The sequence below is a fragment of the Caenorhabditis briggsae genome (genome assembly GCF_000004555.2).
Source record: "Caenorhabditis briggsae complete genome, chrX, whole genome shotgun sequence".
In the NCBI taxonomy this organism is placed as follows: Eukaryota; Metazoa; Nematoda; class Chromadorea; order Rhabditida; family Rhabditidae; genus Caenorhabditis; species Caenorhabditis briggsae.
In genome coordinates, this window is record NC_013491.2 from 15,774,047 (window position 1) to 15,790,311 (window position 16,265).

At 36.5% G+C, this 16,265-nt stretch overlaps 3 protein-coding genes and 4 non-coding genes across 7 annotated transcripts; 3 read left to right on the top strand and 4 right to left on the bottom strand.

Moving 5' to 3' along the window:
- Positions 1 to 3,148: 3,148 nt before the first annotated feature.
- Positions 3,149 to 9,429, top strand: CBG15467 (the record flags this gene model as incomplete). Its single annotated transcript, XM_045240283.1, has 7 exons — positions 3,149 to 3,217; positions 6,983 to 7,098; positions 8,127 to 8,361; positions 8,413 to 8,730; positions 8,777 to 8,919; positions 9,019 to 9,207; positions 9,255 to 9,429. The coding sequence occupies 7 exons, from the start codon at positions 3,149 to 3,151 to the stop codon at positions 9,427 to 9,429; spliced, it is 1,245 nt and encodes a 414-aa protein (XP_045095731.1).
- Positions 9,430 to 10,288: 859 nt separating this feature from the next.
- On the bottom strand, positions 10,289 to 10,360 carry CBG28934. The gene has a single exon. It is a non-coding gene (tRNA).
- A 189-nt stretch (positions 10,361 to 10,549) lies between these two features.
- On the top strand, positions 10,550 to 10,621 carry CBG28407. The gene has a single exon. It is a non-coding gene (tRNA).
- A 697-nt stretch (positions 10,622 to 11,318) lies between these two features.
- On the bottom strand, positions 11,319 to 11,391 carry CBG28445. The gene has a single exon. It is a non-coding gene (tRNA).
- A 164-nt stretch (positions 11,392 to 11,555) lies between these two features.
- On the top strand, positions 11,556 to 11,627 carry CBG28898. Its single transcript has one exon. It is a non-coding gene (tRNA).
- A 278-nt stretch (positions 11,628 to 11,905) lies between these two features.
- CBG27979 lies at positions 11,906 to 13,940 on the bottom strand (the record flags this gene model as incomplete). Its single annotated transcript, XM_045240284.1, has 5 exons — positions 11,906 to 12,118; positions 12,166 to 12,691; positions 12,741 to 13,048; positions 13,628 to 13,837; positions 13,887 to 13,940. The coding sequence occupies 5 exons, from the start codon at positions 13,938 to 13,940 to the stop codon at positions 11,906 to 11,908; spliced, it is 1,311 nt and encodes a 436-aa protein (XP_045099711.1).
- A 330-nt stretch (positions 13,941 to 14,270) lies between these two features.
- Positions 14,271 to 15,255, bottom strand: CBG15466 (the record flags this gene model as incomplete). The annotated part of the gene is made up of 5 exons (XM_002645345.2): positions 14,271 to 14,402; positions 14,447 to 14,599; positions 14,657 to 14,743; positions 14,789 to 14,935; positions 14,983 to 15,255. The coding sequence occupies 5 exons, from the start codon at positions 15,253 to 15,255 to the stop codon at positions 14,271 to 14,273; spliced, it is 792 nt and encodes a 263-aa protein (XP_002645391.2).
- Positions 15,256 to 16,265: the final 1,010 nt, after the last annotated feature.

Consider the following 16,265-nt stretch of genomic DNA (forward strand, 5'->3'; position numbering starts at 1 on the left):
AGAAAGATTGCATCCCAATCTGCTTGGCTTTTCCATTCCTCTTTTTGTCCCCGCGTTCTTTTTTCTGCCATATTTTTTTCTGTTTCTCAACCCCAAAATTTTCAATTATATCAATCCCCCACACCCATAAATGTATATATCCCCCTACATCCATTTATTCATTTTTTTTGATTGAAACAAAAAAAAGAAGGAAATATACACTTATCCATTTCCCTCTACCCTCCGGCTCTCAGGTAACCATACAAATTATTTTTTATGAGTTTCAAAAAACTAATGTATATGGGAAAGGTTGAGGAGAACAATGTAAGAAAGAGGGGGGCATAACATACTGCTTGCCTGTCTAGCTGTGTGTAGAACAGATGAGGTGCAATTTTCTTTCTTTTTCATTTTCTTCCTCATTTTGTCTCTCTCTCTCTCTCTCTTGCTTCAACTTTGAACTCTGCTTTCGGGCTAAATCGCATACTTCTGGTGTTGATACACCCCTCACATCCTCTTCAATCACTGTCTTTATTAAATTCCTTGTCATGTGTACAGTATATATACCCCTTCTATTGCATTTATCCTATCATTCAATCAACAATGTAGTTTTAAAATATGGTGCATCGGTACTCGGGGTCTCTGGATAAGCTTTATTCCATATACCCTGAAACTTTTTATCAAAATCTGGATTTACAGAATGTTGAGGCTCTTTTGTCAGTGTTTCAAAAAATAATTTTATCAAACTTTGAGAAGTGAAAGTTTCCGAAAAATGGAATTCCTTGTAACACTCGAACTTGTATTATGTAATCCTCAGTCTCCTGTCCCCAGAATTCTCATGTTTCAATCGATTCTTCCACAAGGCTTTGGCTTACGCGCGTGATCAGTCTTTCCGATGATTCATCCACATAAATGACTTTTTTCCCTCCCTGACCTTAGTCACTCTTTTTCCTTTCCTTAGCTCCAGTACCCCTACAGTACCTCCAGTATTAGGAAAAGCTACCATTGGAAAGTATTCATTTTATTTGTGTTCAGTTGAAAAAAAACAAATTTTAGATACTCAGAAAAACAATATAGTTCTTGTTGTGTTAGCCTTAACGTTTTTTTTAGTTTTTCAGTTTTTAATGGTCTAGCATGGCCCTGGTGTGTTTTCTAAGTCATTTAGACATGGTGGCCTAACTTTTGCGTACCGAATTTTCTAGACCATCATAATAAACTCGCTTCTTAATAGGCTGACATGCCCCAGGTGTGTTTTCTATGTCATTTTGAAGTGATGGTCTTACTTTTCCAAGTCGAATTTTCGAGGCCACCATGATAAAATGTCGTGGGAGTGGTCTGAGATGCCCAAGGGTGTTTTCTAGGTCATTTTAAGGTGGAGTGCTGACTTGTGCAAGTAGAATTTATAATACTAGGCCATCATGATAACATGGCATGGTTTTCTAGGTCACCATTTAGAAATGACCCATAAATGGTCTGATATTATTCTGGTGTGACTTCTATATTATTTTAACTTGATGACCCAGAAAACTCAACTTGGAAAAGTTAGGTCAACATGCCAAAATGGCCTAGAAAACACAACACTTTCATGATAGGCCATTTCTAGACTAGAAAAGGCGGTGGCCTAGAGAGCTCGAAATTCCTTGCAAATTTCTTGAAGACATGTCGAAAAGATATACTGATTAATTGTCTTTTACAGTGTCACAACTTATCTTGAGGGGTAGAAAGATTTTCCATTTTTGGGATTTTCAGTGTTTCAAAATGGAAATTTTCTCCATCCCTTGCTCAAATTAAAAAAAATTCAATCGACTTTTTTTTCTCATATTTCCAGTGACTCAGTGATCTCAGTGATTGTTTTCTATTCAAGAAACAATGAGTAACTAGCTTTTCACCCAAAATCTACCGACAGGAATCCCAAAAAATTTCGATTTCATCAAAACAGAGAGGAAACAGTTATCTTTCTTTTTTTTCCTTTCCCTCTCTATCTCTACTTTTCAACCGAATTTTCCATTTCTCTTTCTTTCCTGGATTTTCGACTCTTCTTTTTTCAAAAAACGTAAAATTCTCAAAAACATATCGTAAGGATACACTTATTGTCTTTTATAGCTTCACAACTTATCTTGAAAGGAAGGGAGACCATACACTTTTGGTATTCTCAGTTTTTTCAAAACTGAAAATTCTTCCACCCCTCTCTGAAGGAGTTTCGAAAATATCAATCGATTCACTTATCTGAAATTTCGGTGATGTTGTTCGTATTTTCTGGAAACAATTAGTCATTCGCCTTTTTACTACTTCATAAATCCCAAAAATTTTGTATTTTATCCGAACAAGAGAGCGACAGAAATAAATTCTGATCCCCAATGAAAAAATGCGTGGAACTGGAGATTTCGGTCGTTGATAAGAGGATAATTTATGTTCCCGCCTAGACTTCCTGAACTTTTCGACATTTTTTGGGGGTGGATATCACAATACGCGGTGTTAATTCTATGTGTTTCTCTTTTTCATCAGTTCCTCTCTTTTGGGTACTTTCCGGGTCAGTCTAGGAAAATCAATTTCTCATATTTCGTTGAAAAACTAAATTTAGACACATTTGTACTCTAAAAGTCGGCATTCCCATTCCCTCTGTTCCCTCATTCAAACCATTTTTTCAATATATCTGCGTCTCTCATTGTCCCTCCCAGCTTTTGTTTTCCCAATAGAAGATATTAGTGATATGGTTTGGAAAAACACATAGACATACAGAAGCAGAGGAAATTAGTCATTCCCACAATGCTCGTGGAGGAGGGTGGAAGACGACCATTGGAGGAAAGAAGAATGACTATGATGATATACAGTCACCATTGAGAGAGTGTAAAATCTTTTACGAATAGTTTCCTGTGTCCCTCTTTTCTAATTTTCATTGATTTATTATAGGAACCTCTCTTTTTTTTTCCTTTTTTGTTGGCCTAGTAAAAGGAGAAAAGGCTAGACAATTCGTTATATCCCCCGCTCTTTTTTATATCTATTCACAGTTCTTAATGTTATTGGTCTGAAAGTCTGTTGACAACGTCATTTTCAGCAGAAACATAAAGCACTAGTTGATTGTTTTGCTTTCTGGGAGAACCTTCAAACTTTTTTAGAAATTTTCTTTGTGTTTTCTTAAATCTATGATTTTTAGGATCTTCCGTCAGTCAAGATGTACAGCTCATCAAGACCAACATCATCAGACCAACAACCACAATCAATGGAGCTTGGAAAGTATGAGGTAAGGAATTCAGATGGATATTTTTATTGGCTACCGTAACCTCTCATATAGAATTCTCCTCAGACTGTTAACTTTGAGCTTATATATGTATCTGATTTTCTGTAAAAGATATCGAAAAGTTGTCAACTGACAAAATGTTCTTCAATTTTTAGGTCATTTTGAAATGGTGGCTTAACTTTTGGAAACTGAATTTTCGGCTCTTTTCTAGTTTAGAGGTCCTAAAAAAGAATAGAGGTCCCAAAAAAACTTAAGGTCCCAAAATAAAATTGAGGTCCCAAAAAAAGTTAGAGGTCCCAAGAAAAAATAAAGGCCCAAAACTTAAAAATGCACATATGCTGGAATAACGTACTAGAATTTAAATTGTGTAAGAAATTAAAGTTTTGAGGTCTTATAGCAAAATAATTGTTGATGATATAGTTTATACTTCTAATAGGCTTAGGAATGCATATCTTCTGACAATTATTAAGCCTGAGAGACAGTATAATCATGGAGTCATTACCGTATTGCCGAAATGTTCCTCATATGTAAATTGGGGTTCATCAACAAGATGCAAGAGAGTTGGAGCTAAAATTGTTAGGAGCAGTCATATCATCCTATGAGACCCCAAAACTCAAACAACTCACACAGTTCAAATTCTAGTACAGGGTGGGGAATAATTATAGCGCCGCAACTTTGCGTAAGCTCTGGCGCCTGTGAAACGGTCTGTGGTGCACACATTATTATTTTTTTTTATTCATTATTTTGTTTTAAACTATTTCTGAAAGTTTCAGCCAATTATTTCAATTTTGAAGGTAATGGTGGCAGGTTCTCCATTCCGCACTGCTATTGTGGAGTGCGCGGAAAACGGGATGACTTCTTCGGAGATCTCTAAAAAACTTGGAGTCGGAAAATCGGTGGTCAATCGAACACTCGTTCGATTCAGAAAGATAGGAACTTTTAAGGACATAAGAAGAAGCGGCCGTCCGGTGACTGTGACGACTCCTGAGCATGGGAAAGATGGCATCGGAGTTTGGAATGAGTCCCAAATCAATGAGAATTATTGTCCGAAACAAGCTCCATATGATCTCATATCGAATCCAAAAAGGCGCTTTCCTAACGGACCGCAACAAGCAGTTTCGTCTGAAAAAAGCCAAAGAACTCCTTCGAGGCACGCTCACTGGCACGCACCTAAGGACAGTGTTCACAGATGAGAAGTTGTTCACTGTTGAGGCTAACAAGAACGGCCAGAACAACCGAATTCTGGCAATCGATTATGATAGTGCATATAGGAAAGGGAAAATCTTGAACAAGACTTCTCACCCGGCCGCGGTGATGGTGTTTGGTGGAATTTGCTCAGATGGTAAGACGCCACTGCTGTTTTTCGATGTAGGAGCCAAGATCAACAAGGAATACTATATTGAGCGGATTTTGAAATCGGAGGTGCTGCCCTGGTCCCAATCACATTTCGTCAACGGCAATTGGACATTCCAGCAGGACAAAGCGCCTGCTCACACTGCAAAGCTCACTCAGGAGTGGTGCCAAGCCAATTTTCCAGATTTCATCACCAAGGATCAATGGCCAGCTTCCAGTCCGGATCTCAATCCGATGGATTATGCGGTGTGAGGATATTTGACCCAGCAAGTCTCTACAAAAAATTATCCCAATTTGGATGCCCTGAAGAAAGCCTTGACCGCGGCATGGGACAAATTAGACGCCAACTACCTGCGTGCCGTAGTCGACTCCTACCCGAAGAGACTTCGACCTGTGATCAAAGCGAAGGGAGGAAGGTTCGAAAACTGTTAATGCTATCTTTTTTGTTGTCTCTTAATGAACATTTTGGTTAAATTTCAGAAAAAAATCTTTTGCTTTGACCTTTTTACACCGTCTTGAAAGCGGCGCTATATTTATTCCCCACCCTGTACATTATTCCAACATCTGGGCGTTTTTCGAATTTCGGACCTCTATTTTTTCTTGGGACCACTAAACTTTTTTGGGACCTCTAAATTTTTTCGGACCTCTAAACTTTTTTTGACTTCTAAACTAGAAAAGAGCCGAATTTTCTAGGCCTCTATGATAAAGTAGCCTGAGAATGGGCTGACATGTACCTGGTGTGTTTTCTAGGCTATTTTGAACTGGCGACCTTATTTTTGCAAGTCAAATTTCTAGGCCACCATGATAAATTTGCCTGAAACAGGGCTGACATGCCCAGGTGTGTTTTCTAGGCCAATTCGAAGTGATGGCCTAACTTTTGCAAATTGAATTTTCTAGGCCACCATGATAAAATGGCTTGAAAATGGTCTGACGTTCCCCGGGTGTGCTTTCTAAGTCATTTTGAAATGAGGGCCTAGCTTTTGCAAACTGATTTTTCTAGGCCACCATGATAAAATGTCCTGGGAATGTTCTGATATGCCCCTAGTGTATTTTCTAGGTCATTTCGAAGTGATGGCCTAATTTTTGCAAATTGAATTTTCTAGGCCACCATGATAAGATAACCTGAAATTGGTCTGACATTCCCCCGGTGTGCTTTCCAGGTCATTCTGAAATGAGGGCCTAGCTTTTGCAAACTGATTTTTTTAGGCCACCATGATAAAATGGTCTGAAAATGGGCTCTAATGCCCTAGTGTTTTTTCGAGGGTACGATGAATTCGAACTTTCCCGAAATCGGACTGTCCCGAAAACGAACTCGTTCGAATTAGAACTGTCCCTTTATTGAACACGTCCAGAATAGAACAAGTACAGAATCAAACCGTTACAGATTCGAATTGTGCGGTGTCGAACTGGGCCGGATTGGAACTTTTTTTGCAACAGAGCGCGCTTGCATAAATTTTATTTCTCAATTATTTTTGTTAACAAATTTTTCTTTTTTTCTCCAGAAAAACTTCTTTTAAAGAATTTTGGATGTTTCGCGGGTTTATTTTTTTGTTTTGAGAATAAACAATTCTTACAGAAATGGCCCCCCGTAAAAATAAGCCGATTATCCAAGTTTTTCTTTTTTTTTTACATATATTTTCTACTTCTTAAATTGTTTTTTCCTCGCTGTATTGAAAAAAAAAAAGTTTTCTTTGTTGTAAAAATGCTTTTTTCTGAAAAAAACTTGAATATTTCAAAGGTAATGCAAGCGCGCTCTGCTGCAAAAAAGTTTCAATCCGGGACAGTTCGACACCGCACAATTCGAATCTGTAACGGTTTGATTCTGTACTTGTTCTATTCTGGACGTGTTCAATAAAGGGACAGTTCTAATTCGAACGAGTTCGTTTTCGGGACAGTTCGATTTCGGGAAAGTTCGAATTCATCGTACCCTCGTTTTTTCTAGACCTAATCTTTGCAAAATCTTTAGATACTCAAAACAAAGGTAATAGATTGTGTGGCATCAGTTCAAACGTACCGTAAATACTCTAATTGTATGTAGCATGCCTCTAAGTTCAAGCTTATATATCTCATTTTCTGTGAAAATTAGTCAAAAGTGTTTAATTAACAAAATGTTCATTATAAGATGAAACTGTATTGTCATCTAATAAATTTCTTATATCTTTCACAAAAACAGAGATACATTGGATTGAGATTAGGGCTCATTTGATAGGAGTGTTTACGGTGGGTTAACATTTTTGACAAGGTAGAAAAAGTAATTAACAAGATCTATCTTCTTTTTCGAATTTTGTGCCGCGATTTTGAATTTTTTTTTTCTTCTAGAATGAAAATACCACCCGTTAAAAACCAGATTCAAATAACTTCCTATAACTGAAATACACGGTTCTAAGTCCCCACGACTGACGGAAAGATTTTCAGAACAAACGTCTCAATAAAGTGATGGGTATGGTCGAATTGCATTCGAAAAACCCAGATAACGGTGTCATCCGGGTGGATCTCAAGATTCTCCTTCAGAAACTGTTTGGAAAGTTGAAGTAAGTTACATTTAACAAGTTCATGATTTCGAAATTTTAAACAAAAATAGAACTGAGACCAATACAGTCCAAATTTTGGAGAATACAATTCTTGAAAATTCGAATAACACAAAATATTCCAAAGTTGGAACCCCGGATTATTCCGTTTTTTTTTGCCATTAATCGAAATCTAGAAAGATTCCAGATCGTTTGCAAATTTCAATAGTCTGATTTTAAAATTTTAAAAATCTTCCGAATTTCAAAATTTTTTTGGAAAATCGAAATTTTCGAACATTCGGAAAATCGAAATTTTCGAACATTCGGAAAATTTCAGACATGAAATTTCGGAATTTCCTGTTGTTTTTTTTTCAAAAACTAGAATTTTGAAATTAGAGAAGCCCCTAAATTTTTTCGGAAAATCGGCATTTCGGTATTTTTCAAACTTTCAATGATCTAAAATAAAATTAAGAGTTTTAGAATATTTCAATTTTTGGAAAAGTAGATTTTCAGAACTTTAGAAAAATTCAAATTTTTGAGCAAAATGGAACAAAATTTGAAACAATTGCAAGATTTCAACTATCGAATTTTGAGAATTTTATAAATTTCTGAAATATGGAATTTTCAGATGTCCGTATTTTTGAATACCAGAACTTCAGAAGTTTAAAATGTTCCGACTTTTCCAGAATCGGGAATTCAGAATTGCGAAATTTTCTGACAATTCAAAAATCGGAATTTTAAATTTTTAGAATATTTCAAACTTTCGAGGAGTAATCAAAATTCAGAAAATTCGGATTATTCCAAGTTTTTCAATATTGGAATTTCGAACAATTCGAAAATTTTCAAACTCGATTTTTCCAAATATTCGATTTTTCGATAATCGGAGTTTTTGTTTCTCGAATTTTGCAGAACTTTTGAAATTCAAATGTTCGACATTTCGGAACTTTTCGAATTCTCAATAAACGCAAATTGAAAATTAAATTCAATTTTTTGAAATGAAAAAAAAACTATTGCTACAGTAGCATTTCTCATCACACCCTAACTATTTACAGCCAATACGAGATACCAGCCGAAAATGCGTTTCTCGTGGGAGGCGGAGCGTCATACGTCCTTAACCCTCGATGTTCGTACTCCGACATTGACATTTCCATTCCAGTCAGCTTGTCGAACACCTACAAGTCAGCTCGAACAATATTTGCTTTCATTATGAAAGCTGTTCTTGAGCTTATCCAAGAGCTGAGCCACGCAGTCCGCGACCCGATGTCTTATCTCCAAAAAGCGATTCGAGTGAGAAAAAAACAAATGCGTTTAGCACAGTTTAACGAACTTTATTTCCAGATCGAGCAAAATGTGAGAACCAATTACTGGTCTCTATTCGCGCTTCGAAATGAAGAAGGGCGCCACGTTGAGTTGAAGTTTGTGCTCTCAATTCCCCGAGAGTTCATCTTCTTCTCCGACTCCATCGAGATTGATTTGACCAACTTCGCCAAAAAGAACTGCGTCACAAAAGAGAAGAAATCAGAAAAAGAAAATCATGTGCCAATCGCAATTGGAAGCAACCAGAAAGCCGAAGATGCAGAACCAACTGGTTCGGACGACGAGAAAAAGGAGTATCTCCCTTCGAGAATCTCCTCGTCATACAAAGATCTGAGAAAGGTAGTTATAGACAATATATTTCTAATGAGTTTTTCCAAACTTTCAGGCTGTCTCGGATGTAAAAAGCAGAAGAATCGACACCGTGGAACCGAACATGATTCGTGGAGGAGGATTTCTGAAATATGCCCATCTGAAGACAAAGGGATTCGTGGATTCACGAGATGGACAGGATCTTGAAAAACTTCTCGAGTTAGTTTGCATCTTTTTTTTTTGGTTTCAGAGTTGTTCAAATTCAAAGAAAATAATTTACCTTTTTCGCAGTAGTTTAAAATAATATGAATATTTCAGAGGAATGGTATCGGGATTCCTTTCGGAATTCAACGAAAGTAAGTATGATGTCCTTTCACAATATATGAGGAACCACTTTGATACTCATCACTTCCCAAAGAAGTTCAAGTTTCTTGATGAACTCAGAAGCTTGTGTTGCCACTTGGAGAAGTTCAACATCAAAGATGCAATGGAAACTCGCATCGAAAGGTAGTTTCTTTGCTTCGAAATTATTTTCAACACAAACAATTTTTCAGAATTCATGAGGAAGAGCTCGGAAAAATGGCCATCTTGAGAGCGACAAATCGTCACGCCATTGTCATGCCGCTTCTCGATGCCGACGATGGCTTCGACTACTCTAGCGATGCAGCTCACCCATTTTTCCCATACCTTTATGCCATTAACTGGAAATTCCCATTCTTTTTATTCTGATCTTTCACTTCTTGTCCTCATTTTCTTCCATGTCAATGATATCGTCGTTTTTTCTCATACAGCGGGCCTGATTACTTTGTAATTCCACATTGACGTTCCCACAGCTTTACGGTTTTTATGTAACTATCTCGGATCCGCTGAAATTTCACTTCTCTTCTAAATTCAACTATGATAATACTTTCAAGAAGCCTTTGAATGTTTTCATTCTGTATCTCTTCCCCAAAATGTTATTTAAAAAATTAAGCCGACAGAATACAGTTGAAGCAAATAAAGTCAGTGCTAATACAAGTCTCTGTTCTTAGTGATATTTATGAGATATCAAACTTTTCAGGTTACCGCAAAAATTCCGGAACATTTTTCAGGATGCCAAAATTGGTTGTTATCATTGAAAGAAAAACAGTCCTTAATTTGACTGACAAACTATTTGTCAAAATATCACCAAAATTTCATAAATTGACAAATCTTCGATATGTTTCACAGGAATCAAGATAATTGAGCTCGAATGGGCATAGTACGAATGGACTTCTATTGAAGGAAGTACTGATAATTTCTGTCAGCTACAGTACTTTGAGTTTTTTCTAATCGACCTTTGATGAAATTTCCACACCCCTCTCTGGTTTTCATTTCAGTAATTATTGGTGAATTGAAGAGTAAAACTGAGAAAACCCAGAGAATTATTTTTGTCTACTGATCTCGCTTTTCTACCGGCGTACATTTGATCTCTTGCCATTTACAGTTTTCTAGGTATACATTGTCTTTCTACATCCTCAATTCATGTTTATTGCAATGTATCCTTTTTCTCAAAGCGGATCCAAATTACACGGTTCCAGCTTCTCTCCAACCAAAAGCTAAAAAATTATGCGTTCGGGGGGAATCGAACCCCCGTCGAATGCTTGGAAGGCATCCATGCTGACCATTACACCACGAACGCGCATGTTCACTCTTTACATTGTAACGGAAATAAAACGAAACGATTACATGGACTGACAGTGATGTCCAAGAATCGCTCCGAAACCTGATTTCCCTACTTCCGCGTTTGACAAGAGACCGAGAAGTCGTTCCGAAAGAGACATAGAGATCGGTATAGATTAATTCCAACTATCTGGAAAACTAATAACACGCGTTCGTGGTGTAATGGTCAGCATGGATGCCTTCCAAGCATTCGACGGGGGTTCGATTCCCCCCGAACGCAGTATTTTTTTTCAAACGTTTACTATTTGAGAAGCTGGACCAGTTTTAAAGTTTGTAAACACGCCGGTGTACGCTCCTGCCGGGGTTCGAACTCCTGGCTCTCGCCGGCTGTATTTTACAGTCGAATTTCAAAATTTTCTAAAATTATTGTGCCTTATTCAACATTATTTTAGAAAATAATGAAAAGCAATTGGAAAAATGCGAAAAATTGAAGAAACATATATTTTTGAAACTCTTTTTTTCATGATATAGGTCCATAGCATTTTTGAAGTAGCAAAATTCGAAATATTTGTTTTCCCTTATTTCAGTTCTAAATATACAATATCCAAATTCAAGCTTTCCAAAATTTAGAAATTTCTAAATTCTGTTAATTTGAAAATTTCAAATTTTTGAACCTTCAAAATCACTAAACTTTTAAAATTCGAATTTTTTGAAAATTTATATTTTCCGAATTTATATTGCTTCAAATTCAATGAATTCAAAAGTTTCAATTTTTCTAGCTTCAAGATCTCAGAATTTTCTAATTTCCAAATTTCACGAGTTTCCCTAATTTTCAAAATTCCTCGAAGTTCTGAACTTCCAAATAAACGAATTTTTAAAATTCCGAAATTCGAATCTGAATTCCTTTGTTTCTCAATTCTTAATTTTTTTAAAATTCTGATTTTAAGAATGATAACAAAAATCTAAAAACAGAAATCTGCGTTCGGAGAGAATCGAACCCCCCGTCGAATGCTTGGAAGGCATCCATGCTGACCATTACACCACGAACGGGCATGTTTAGTCTCCACATTATAACGGAAATAAAGAAGTGCGATTATATAAAGAAACAGTGATGTTTACGAATCCCTCCGAAACCTGATTGTCCTACGTCTGAATTCAAAAGAGACGGAGAAATCGGGATAGATAAATCTCAATAATTGGAAAACTAAATATGCGCGTTCGTGGTGTAATGGTCAGCATGGATGCCTTCCAAGCATTGGACGGGGGTTCGATTCCCCCTGAGCGCAGATTTGTTTTCAAACGTTTACTATTTGAGAAGCTGGACCAGTTTTAAAGTTTGTAAACACGCCGGTGTACGCTCCTGCCGGGGTTCGAACTCCTGGCTCTCGCCGGCTGTATTTTACAGTCGAATTTCAAAATTTTCTAAAATTATTGTGCCTTATTCAACATTATTTTAGAAAATAATGAAAAGCAATTGGAAAAATGCGAAAAATTGAAGAAACATATATTTTTGAAACTCTTTTTTTCATGATATAGGTCCATAGCATTTTTGAAGTAGAAATATTTAGTCATCACTTTTCTTCATTTCAACCAGCACTGTTTCCTTCTTTGGCCAGTTAGCTTCGAAAAAACTTTTTTCGAGCGCAAAAGTCTTTATAATGTCTTTGCGAGGAAGCTCAGAATTCAAAAACGTGAATTTCTCTTTGAAAAATCGTTTGGTTTCCAAATAGTTGATTAAAGTCCGGATAGAATCGGTTTTGAGGAAACGACGAGTGTCCTAAATATAGTATATGCTTGCTTAAATCAAGTCAGCATTAAACTCACTATTCCGTTTTCTGGAAGACGAAATCTGACAGTGATGCAATCCGGATTAGTATCATCTGGCTCAACTGGCATCTGTGAGGACAAATTCTTCACACGTTCATCTTCTTCTTCTGCTATTTTCTTCTGCTCCAATTCCATTTTCCTCTTCTTCTCCATTTCCATCTCTTTCAGACTCTTCTCCGAATTAATTCTCTCTATATCCGCTTGCAAGCTCTGTTCATAAGCAGCATTTTGCTGTACTAAAAGTTCTCGTGCCTCTTTCTGCTGCAAATCCTTGCTAATTTCTGCCAGTTGGTCATTTTGAAATATTTCATATGCCTCGTGTAATCCGTTAACCACCTCATTGAGATCACTTCTTCCATTGAATTTGCGAATGACCTCGAACGAATATCGTTTTCGGTGTATAATCATCAATAACGGGAAATTGGCTCGGTCTGAGAATGAGAATGCAGCATTTTGCAAATCCTCCTGTATAGCTCTCATACTGCACTCGGTCAACATTTGGCACAGTTGGATTAAATTCGAGCTGTAAAACCTCTTTTATCAGTATACATTGTTACCAAGATACAACTTACTCTTCAGTGATATCCCACGGAAACAAGACAAAATGTTCTTTCGAAAAATCTGTGACAAATTGGTTGCACATCACATTTTTAACAAAGTTTTCCGTCAGAGTACTGTCTTCGTTGTTGATAAATAAGATCATTGGCTTTCTGAATTTCTTATCATCGTGATTGAAAGCAGTAACAATTGCATTTTCAAGAGTATCTGTGTAAAAAGATGGGAGAGTGATATCTGCGGCCGAGTATTGATTTTCGAAATTTCTAACGAAGTCTTGAACTTTCTCCAATACGGTTTGATTTCCAGATGGCATCAGAGACTCCTAAAAATGTCATCGGATTTATGGATTTTTCTCTGAAGACTTCAAAATTTCAAACTCGTTTGCCTTTTTGAAGTTTGTTGATTAGTTCGAAGATATTACCGTGTTCTTGTGGCAATCATTTACATTTTTCATATTTGTCACGGACCGGAACTTCATCAAAATGAAAAATTCACCAACCAGGTGCGGCCTATCGACTCGGTTCAGGTTATAAACTTTAAAAATTTTGAAGTTTTATGAAATTTTCGAAAATTTTTATTTTGTGAGGGCTTGATATTTTGTGAGAGCCGAATATCTAGAAAAAATGTCACAAAACCTTTAATAGAAGGGCCCCTTAATTTTAAACTTTAAGACAATTTGCATAGAAATCGAGATAATTATGCTCAAACTTGACCGTCTGTGTGCCCTTCTATTAGATGCTTTACGGTATTTTGAGGTAAAATTCAACCCATTTTATTTAAGAATTTTTAAAACATCAGCTACACTGACCAGAAGAGTTCATTCGACTCCGGAATTTGACAAGAATTGTTTCTTCATACCAAATACAAGTAGATTTCTTTCAGAACGAATAGAAAAACTCACAACCGCGTGGGGCTCTCTTATTGGAATCTCTGGAATTTCGTTGTCCGCAAACCCAAATTCTTCCGAGGCCTCATCATTTCTATTGTTTTCGGATACTGTCAGGCTGCTGAATCCAACAGAAAAGAACGTTCCAATAGCTTCTTCAACATCCCATCGATTCCTTACTAGCAATTGATAAGCAGAATCCAGGTCTTCCGAGTCTGTGATTTCCTAAAAACGTGGAATTATTGATAATTTTTTGAAAAAATAGAAAACTCACCATGAATTGATTGAGCTTCCTCTGTTCCTCTGAATTAAGAAAGTCGAAATTCATGATTTTCCCCTGTGAATTGATTAGATAATTCTCTGTGAGTTTAGCAGGGTCGAGAAAAAAAGAGTAAAATTAGAGTGAGGAAGAAAAACAGGAAAAATGACTTTCACTCTCCCAGTACACAGTAAGTATTGCGAAATCTTGCTTTCTTATCATCAGTAAAAAACTATAGGCATATGAAATTTTTGTGTTCACACGTGCGGAAATAATGTGTCTGATGAATTTTCAAATGCATTTCGTAAAGATTTCAAAATTCAGATATCAAAAACCGAGTTGAGCGGATTCTGGGGGATAGACAGACAAAAATATGGAAAATATATACTTTATTAAAAGTTATAAATAGACGCCAAAATACACTGGACGTCCTTTTCTCGAAACTGCAAAAACAAAGGGATGGTCGGCCTTGAAAAAATAGGGTTCTCGGTTATCGGGACGATATAACATGCCGGCCACACGAGGCGAATGCTAAATGTTTGGAATTTTTTTTAACTAGGTTTATTATGCCAAACCTTGTACTTAAGGCTGGTTTTGATAGGAGCCTGAAGTCCAAGCTGCTTTGAATTGATAACCATTTGGAGGATGTCTAATTTTGGAATCATCATGTGCACTAATTCAACTGTTGCGTCATGAAGAAGTGTCTCGAGTCGGGATTTCGTTAGCTTCTGAAAGGAAATAATTTTGGGATGAAAGTGCAAAGAGATTAATTAGATTAAAAATACCTTCAAAGCCTTTTGCAATCCAAATGTCTCTCTTGGGAGCAATACGACAAAGTTGAGGTTTCGATCGTTGTATCTTATGGATATCATCTGGAAATTTGAAATTTAGAGAGAACTAGAAGTGAAACAACTCACTTGGAAGACATCATCAATACCCAACAGAACTTTTTTCTCGTTTTTAAGATATATAATCTGCTTCAGCTTCTTATCCGAAGAGTAAAACACTCCAGTTCGCTTCAAGGGCAATTTAGACTCCCATGCTTGGTTGAATAGGATCCGGGTCTGAAAAAATTTACTGTCCAAACTTGAAAATTTCAAATAAGAATTACCTCGTTTCCTAGATTTCGTCTGGCATCATTCACTCCGCTGTCTCCTCTCACCAAAATATCTCCCAGGTTTTTTTTGAGATAATTGTAAACATCTGGATCATGAAACCCATATGCCGAATAAGTATCTGCTACAGTAGAATTAAAACCTTCTTTTCCCAGAAGTGCCAGTGCAAACAACAGTGAGATTGGAGAGAACACATAGGATTCTTGAGTCACTACCAATTTAAGAATATCTATTCCAAAAGTTGTTTCTAAACCGGAAAGAGAGGCCATCTCTCAGAGTTCAGAACACAACTATACTGATTTTTTTCGCATTCTCGCAACATTTGTTTGCTTTAAACGTAAACAACAACTGTTGCAAAATCACACTTTATTATTTTGAATGGTGCCCTATGAAGATTGTCAAAAGAGGACGGATCACGAGAAGGAATGTGATCTCTATTACTCATGCTTCGGGAGCCAGAACCAGAGAAATAAGATCAAAAATTCATTACAAATTGGAAGAAAAAGAGTGGAGTTTGATGGGACAAAGGAGCAACAAAGTTGACAAGGGAGCCTCAGAACCTTGTAAACCCGATTTCTGTAAAAATTTTAGAATGTTTTAGGTGGAAAATACTCTATCTAGATACTCCTGAGAATTTGAGGCACCGTTCGCAAGTTTCAACCGAATTATACCAGATTCAGAACCAAAAATCGCCTTTTCAGTGCAAAACAGCAATGTTCTCCATTTCTAGAACAATTTCAAAACATGTAATTTGTTAAGCTATCCTAAAAATTAAACGACATTTCATATGTCTAACATTTTCTCGAAAAATTTTATTTTCAAGGAAATCTGGAAAGTCGTTTGAAAATTCGAAAATTAAAACAACATTTTTGAGGCAATGTATCAAATACCAAGTTTCATAAATTTCTGAGCATGACATAACAAATTTTACGTTCCGAATCGTCCTAAAAATTTAGAGAATCGTTTATGAAAGTTGCTGATTATTTACTGAGGAGGAGAACGCATGAAAACATTTAAGTAAACAAAATGCAAACGGAAAATCGCGAAATTCCGAATGTAGTTTTTTTTTCGCTTGCATAATCAAAAATCAAAAATAACCATTCTGTTTTCATATTAAAAAGTCAGTGGAATCAGTCGAAAAATCAATCATTTCTCCCGATTTCGCAACATCAAGGTATGGAAAAATCGATCCCGACTTGACAAAATTGACTTTTCTTGTTTCTACGACAAATAATATGGTTAATGAACAAATGTTTTTCCCCTAAAGATAGGTTCAAAG